At 40.3% G+C, this 7317-nt stretch overlaps 1 protein-coding gene across 1 annotated transcript in view; it reads right to left on the bottom strand.

The window, feature by feature from the left end:
• Positions 1-5898: 5898 nt before the first annotated feature.
• The window catches only part of ARCN1 (archain 1), a 28846-nt gene continuing 27427 nt past the window's right edge, over positions 5899-7317 (bottom strand). The window contains exon 10 of the mRNA XM_063435769.1: positions 5899-6577. Coding sequence (XP_063291839.1) covers positions 6488-6577 — 90 coding nt within the window. The 3' untranslated portion in view covers positions 5899-6487. The remainder of the gene's footprint in view (positions 6578-7317) is intronic.

Raw genomic sequence — 7317 nt, 5'->3', positions numbered from 1 at the left:
TGGCTATCGTCTCGAACCGCTAGGATGTCACTTCTCTCTGTCACTATAAACAAATTACGTCTCCAGAGGCCAACACCCCGCCTTCCGTCAAAGGCACAGCACAGGGCCAAATCATAGATAGCACCTGTATTCAGCCACTTGGCATCAGCAGGGCCTCGCCATTCCAATAATACTTAAATTCTTCGTCACACGGCAATTAATAGAAGCCAGTCAATGCAAGTCTTTATAAATATAACAGCTAAGACTCACGTTTAAATTTTATTTATAGTATGTCTCACGCATCAGAACAAGTAGACGATCTCTCTCTACCCAGCACGCCAGTCAGACCTCCTACTTCAACTACGGCTCCTACAACAGGAGAAAGTCAAGAACCCTCTAGTCCCAGTTCATTAAGAGCTTGGACAATTCCAAAGATCGCAGCAAAGATCACGGCCAGGAAAGCGGAATTGTACAAGATTATGATGACCAGCCCCGATAATCCACAGGCAGTGTCTAGTTCACAAGAGCATATTATTGACACTCTCATGCATGGGCATCCCCAGGAATTTTTCATAATTGTAATGACATCCATGCTTGGTCCCTTTTTGACAGTGTCATGAAAGGGAAGGGGCATAGTCATTATCACATAAAGCCAGGGTGAATAGCGTTTTCACAACTATGGTGTCAGGAATACATGTTTTTAGCTTTTAAGCAAATTAAAGGAACATTCTGGTCACCATAACAACTTCATCTAAATGAAAATGCTATGATGCCAGGAAGCCCCTGGGTGCTCTCTTTACTTTAAGGGGTTAAACCGCTCTCAAATGATTTAACCCCAAAGGCTTCCTCCACCTCCAGGTCGCTCAGTGGTATTCAGGTTCTGAAATGGAGTGTCAGGAAGTGCAGATTGACGTCAGGCATGGGTGCTGCAGATTGGCTAGAGTGGTCAGTTGACACTCTAAGCCAATCGCTAATTCTCGGTTTATAAAAAGGTTTAACTTTTTTATGAATAAGGGAGCTACTCTGGCTTAGAGTGCCAGCTGGCCGCTCTCTGTGCTTCCTGACACAGTACATAAAAGTGAACACATTAACACTGATATTTTTTTTTACATGGGGAGATGAGAAGGTCCAAAGTTTCCCTGCCAGGCTCAGGTGACAAAGCCTGATGTGGTGTCCAGAATAAAGTGGAGGGTTCACTTCACTTGTCCTTCCTGCTCCAATCTCCTTTTCTTCTTCATTTGACACAGTCTTCTTTTCCTTATGACATCGTCTTCTCTCCTCCTTGGCTCCTTCACCTTTCTAATTATTTTGCACCCTTCTGATCCTTGCAGACCCTTTCTGCTCCTTCTCCTACTTGACCTTTGTGCCCCTGCGGATTCTTTCTGCTCCTTTACCTTTGTGCTCCTTCTGTCCCTTCATGCTAATTTCTGCTCCTTCTGCCCCTTCCAGCTCACTGCTGACCCTTTCTGCTTCTTGATGTCCCTTCCTGCTTATTTCTGTTCCTTCTCCTACTTTACCTTTGTGCTCCTTCTACTTTACCTTTGTGCTGCTTTACCTTCCAGCTCCTTGCTGACCCTTCCTTCTCCTTGCTTACCCATCCTCCTCCTTACAGACCCTTTGTGCTCCTTGCTGTCCCTTTGTACTCCTTTTTGGGCTCCTTGCTGCCCCTTGACGTCCCTTCCTGCTCTTTTCTGTTCCTTCTCGTACTTTACCTTCCTGACCCCTCCTGTAGGCTGTCTCGCCCATCCCTCACTTTCCTGATCTATATTCTGCCCCCCCCCCCCAATCCCTCACTTACCTGATATATAGTCTGCCCCCCATCCGTCACTTACCTGATTTGTAGGCTGTCTCTGCAGTTGCTAGCTGCATGTGCTGATCCCCTGCGGATGCAGTCAGGAGGGAGAAGCAGGGATAAGATGTAACTTCCTATTGGCCTGCGCCAGTATTGCAGTGCATTTTCAATCTCACATGAAAAATAGCAGAACAAGTTGAAAAATCCAGGGGTGGGGGGGGGCAAGTGACCCCCTTTGCCCTGCCCTGCGGACACCCATGCCAGCAATGCTCGTTCAGAGGTGAACTGTTTGAAAACCTTATAGCACTGACAAGTAGGATGGTGCCAGGTAAGCTCAGACATCATAACTACATCAATGGAAAGGAAAAAAAAAAAAAAAGGTTATGGCACCTAGAATGTTCTTTTAACTTCATGACCAATTATTTTCTGAGTTTCCATTCTTTTGTTATTGAAGCTTGTTTTCCACTTTTGCTGAGTTTTTGCTCCACCGTACTTTCCTGCTTTACCATTAAGTTCCCCCATACACATCATACTTTAAAGGACAGATAGTCTTCAGTCTTCTGATATTCCATATATGTACATAACGCAACATTATTTATAAAAACGTATTAAACCATAGGAAAAAAAAAAAAAACATTACAGTACAATACAAATGTATTCACTTATTAGGTTGATTGTTACAATGTCTCATATGCTAAGGTCTTCAATTAGTTTGTTTAAATGTACAAGACAAATAGGGTGGATTCAGATTTAAAATGAGTGAATTCCATTTTTTTTATTTATTACCTCCTACTCTCCCATGGAATTATCTCATTGGCGTTTCTGGCCTTGCCTCTTGGAGTTTACCCTCGTGGCCTGTTGCGCCCTTCCGGACCAAAGTTTCTGCTTTGGGAGCTGCAGCTCTGGCTCCTACTTGATGGTCCTTTGGAGGACTCTTGCTCAGACATATAACGTGGAAGGTTCATAACATTGAGAGGCTGGGACTTCCATTAACACCCAATTAGATCACCCTATTCATAATCATGGTACAACCTTTCTACCATTAGGTTCTCCTGACACTCAGACCCTGAAAAAGGATGAGGAGATGTGGGTCAGGTATGATATACAAGACTTTTTCATTGCTCCAGCAGGTATATCCTTTTTCCATTTATTCTTGGATCCTCTCTCAATGGCCTGGGAATCTGAAGGTTCTGGAAATATCTTAGCTGTTCCTTGAGCTGCACTCTAGACATCCCCCATGGAATCTGCTAAAGCCTCTATCCCAGCATAAGGGGTAAATCCCTAAGTGTTTCTATCACAGGTAGGATTACTATGGTCTTCACTTTCTACATCCTTTGTAAGGATGTTGTGGGTATGAGAGTCATCTTATTTCAGCAATTTCTTGACTACATTTAAATTTTGTGTAACTAGCTAGTTTTAATGTTAGTTCGCACATACGCTTCATGTAACCCCTCTCATTGGATCAGTTTTAGTAACAGCCTAGCAGGTCTAGGTTTTCATTTTTTTCCCCATGAATGGTTCATTCCAGTAGCCCTCTCATTAGATAGCCCTGGCTCCCGAGCAACTGACGAGAACCATGTAAATCTTGTCCCGGGACATTTACTAGTGAGGGTTTTCTTTTTTTTTAAGGCAGTGACATTACCACCGCTATCCAGGTGTTCCATAACTCTGGTGAGGTTATCCCTCATGGGTGCAGTCTCCGCTGATGGCTGTTGGAGAGAATGTACCATATGTGGTGGGGTTGCCGTAAGTTGCTAGATATTGGCTCACCATTCACACACTGCTGGCAGAAATACTTTGAATTGCATTTCATGCTTCTGAGGTCCGGTGTTTCTCTCACTTCAGCAAGATTGCCTCTTAGCTAAATGTTCTCATGTCCATTCTACTAATTAATCCTTTATATCAGACGTTGAACAAGGACCTGGAAACAGGGGACAAGTTAAGTGATATCTTCTATAGGGTGAATTCAATATGTAAAGATGACCCCCTGCTTCCCAAGCTTCTCTGTCAGTTCCAGGTTGTCCTATTGTTAGTCCCAGGATTGCTTTGGAATTCAGTGTGCATTTCTTCTCGCTATTAAAGCCCTTAGAAAATGTGTGACAAGGGTTGCATAAACAAAGTGATATAATTCCTAATTGGCAGAATATTGAGTAGTGAGACTGCCGAGGCATACTTTATCCTCAAAACTGCTTCATTAAGCCAAGGTTGCTTTTTTGCTTAGACTATCCCCTTAAATCACTTTAACACCGTACCCTGTGCATTACCCACCACTGTCTTCACAAACTCTACAAGTCTACATTAAAAGGTACGTGTAAAAAACAGATAAAATTAATATCTTGTAATACCCATTTTTATTGTACTAACAATTTTTTAATGACAAGCTTTCGGGAGAACCTCCCTCCCGAAAACTTGTCATTAAACAAAGTGTTAGTCCAATAAAAAAGGTATTACAAGATACGAATTTTATCTGTTTTTACATCTACCGCACTGGAATAGTACGGCTACAATCTCTACTTGAACATTATAGGTACACTATAGTCAGTCACACAGACCACACAGGAACTATAGTGTAAGGAATACAACTTTATTTTCTATACACTATAGAATCCTTTTAATAAACGGTTGGTTATTTTTTGTCTAGTTCTCTAACCTTTCCTAATTTTGTACCAGTAATAATATCCAAAAATTAATGCAACCAAATTTCAATTTAGTATTCTAGCTGATAAAATGTATGCAATCACAGTCACATTTGTATTACATGAAGATTCCCCTATCTAAATCATTCCCCCTTTCTAGTTTACAGTTTTATGCAAATATCTTGCCATCATCTCCTCTAAGCACAACACGTCAATTCAGATAATCAAGACTGTGTCCAAATGCAAAATTAATCCAGGTCTAAAAAATTACGCACAATCTGATCTCTCACTGCACCTTTGCTGTAGCATGTGTAGGTAAATCTAGGCAGTGTTTTGAAAAGTGATATTCAATCTCTTACATTTACATCCTCATTAAGTAACCCATTCACTTCCAGATAAGAGTATAAATGTTTTTACTTTCATGTAATTTTGCAGAATAAAATGTATTCCTTCAAGCCTCACCCGCCTTCATTGTTACTCTAAGATGATCAACTTTTGTAAGAACCAATTTCTTTGCCAGAAGCCATTAGTCACTCATTAAATGCCTGCAAATGAGTTGAAAATATGAGCTCACCCTCTCCTTCCAAACGGTGTTAAAAAACAAACCACTAAATGTTTCAATGGTTGATATAATTTCTACAGTCAGGGAGTGGAGGACTGGGCTCTACAATGTTACTGTTAGCATTAACATTCTACAGAATTGAAGAGATTGCACTAGCACCTTTAAAATACCGTTATTTTAGAAATCTAATTTAACTGTATGTATGTCAGCTTTAAGGTCAAATGCAGATATTTTAACATTCTGTTGCCACTTTTAATAATCTGTAAGGTTAGTAATGCTTTCGGGTTTCCGAAATAAATAAAAAGCAGGCTTTTTGATAATTTTCCTTTATATATTTTTCACATATTTATTAAATGTATGTTTGGCTTTTAGACTTTTAGACCCTGTGTGTAATATTGGAAGTTAAAAAGGACTTTAGTGTCTAATGCTTTTCGAAATTCTATAAAGGATGAACAAATCAATTCAAAGTAAAAATAGTCTAGATTTACATAAATTTTCGTTTCTAAGATTGCCTGAAAAGGTTAAGAGAAGTGATCACTTTGTTTGGCTCAAGCATTCACCCCCCCTCCCCACCCAAAAAAAACAAAACCCCGAAGGAGTGCCTATACTCTTTCAGCCCCAATGCACATGGCACCATATCCACTCAAACACGTAAACGGGTTGACAAAATCAAATTGGAAGATTATGTGATTATTCTTCTTAATTCCACAACAAACACAACTTGCCTACATTTTAGCTCCCGTTCATACAAGATGAGCTATTCATAGGTCAACTTCCTCAAGTAAAGAATCACACGAGCCGACATTCAAAACATCTTCACTTAAATATCGGGCAAATCTGCTGTGATAGGGAGATTAATAATTTTGAATACTTTGTTTTCCCTTTGACTTGTGAAACAAAATAAATAAAAAAAAAAAAAAACATCCATCTCAATTTTGATTTGTTTATTGGATTACAGAACAATACTTCTGTGTGCTATGGAATGTGCGTTTCCTCTATGCAGTTATACAGGGTTACAAAAAAGAACATGTCCCCTTAATTCCTACCCTCCCCAGAAAATCATATGTCTCCTTAAACCTCCCCGGTCTCCTTTCAATTAACAGCACAGATTCTCCTCCAATGAAAGAAGGGAAAATGTACCTTAACAAAAACTGAAGCAGAAAATTAGATTAATCCAGAAACCTACAGAAAGGACTTCAGATATATAAATTATTCTTGTTTTCAATGACTGCACTCCACAATATTGAGATAGGGGGTGTAGGGAGAAATAATACATCTTCCCTGCAACAGAATATGCAAATACGTTGCCCATATTCAAAATAGGGATTTGTGTTTGGAGCAAAACAGAAAATTAATTCTGTGGATTCCCTCCTTGAGGGAGGAGTGGACAAATATCTGTCAAAATGTATTTTCTGTCTGCCTGAACTGATCAGACTATAAAGAAAAATCCTTCAGATGTTTCTATCTGAAATCGCAAAGAAAAAGGTTAACGTAGTGGACCCTCACTCTGCAGGAGGATTACAGAATCTCATATTTATCCACCAGGAAGGCAGTCTCAGTGGAAAACCTCACAGGGCCGTCACCGTTCACCTGGGTCACCTTGGTCACCTAAAGAAGAAGCAAAAACAAACCATGCAGTTGTGCGTCAGTGTTTGTTGTGATTCACAATAATGACATACAGAGTGCTTTAGAAACCGCAGCTACACTATTCCAAAAACACCCTAGAAATTTAAAAAAAAACCAAAAAAAAAAAAAAACACGAAAAGGAGCACCAAATTTAATTGAAAAAAAAATATATATATCTTAATGTATAGGTTTTTACTTTAAACAATCCACAATATTTCCTTAAAAGGGTAACTAAGGCACCCAGACCACTTTATCTCAATCAAATGGTTTAGGTGCAGTGTTTATTTAGTTATAACCCTGCAATCTTAAATGTTAGCTTAAAAGATTCGGCAATGTTATGATTACAGGGATAACACACCTCTATTGGCTGTCTACCTTACATCCATTACAGGTGCTTCTGCACTGAGAACAGAGTCTGTTTTGCAGCACATGCGGTCTAACCTTCCCTATGGTTAAGCACTGGATTGGCTGAGAACATCAAGATTAAAGATCTCAGCCAAGGATGCAGGGGATTGCGTCGAGATCAGTGTCCTGCGGGCTATACATTTTACCATTTGAGGGGGAGGGAAGGCGAGACCGCAGCCAAGCTGCGCTGGCTAAGGTGGCTACAGTGGTTATGGTGTCCGGTGCGGTGCTATGGTACTCTGTGAGCACTAGGAAGCGGGATTGGTGGATGTACCCATTCCAGTCGACGTCCGACACAACTATATTCTACATTTGAC

This window comes from Pelobates fuscus, chromosome 11, assembly GCF_036172605.1.
Source record: "Pelobates fuscus isolate aPelFus1 chromosome 11, aPelFus1.pri, whole genome shotgun sequence".
Taxonomy (NCBI): Eukaryota; Metazoa; Chordata; class Amphibia; order Anura; family Pelobatidae; genus Pelobates; species Pelobates fuscus.
Note: the sequence above shows the minus strand (reverse complement) of the source record. Positions and strands in the feature narration are given on the sequence as shown.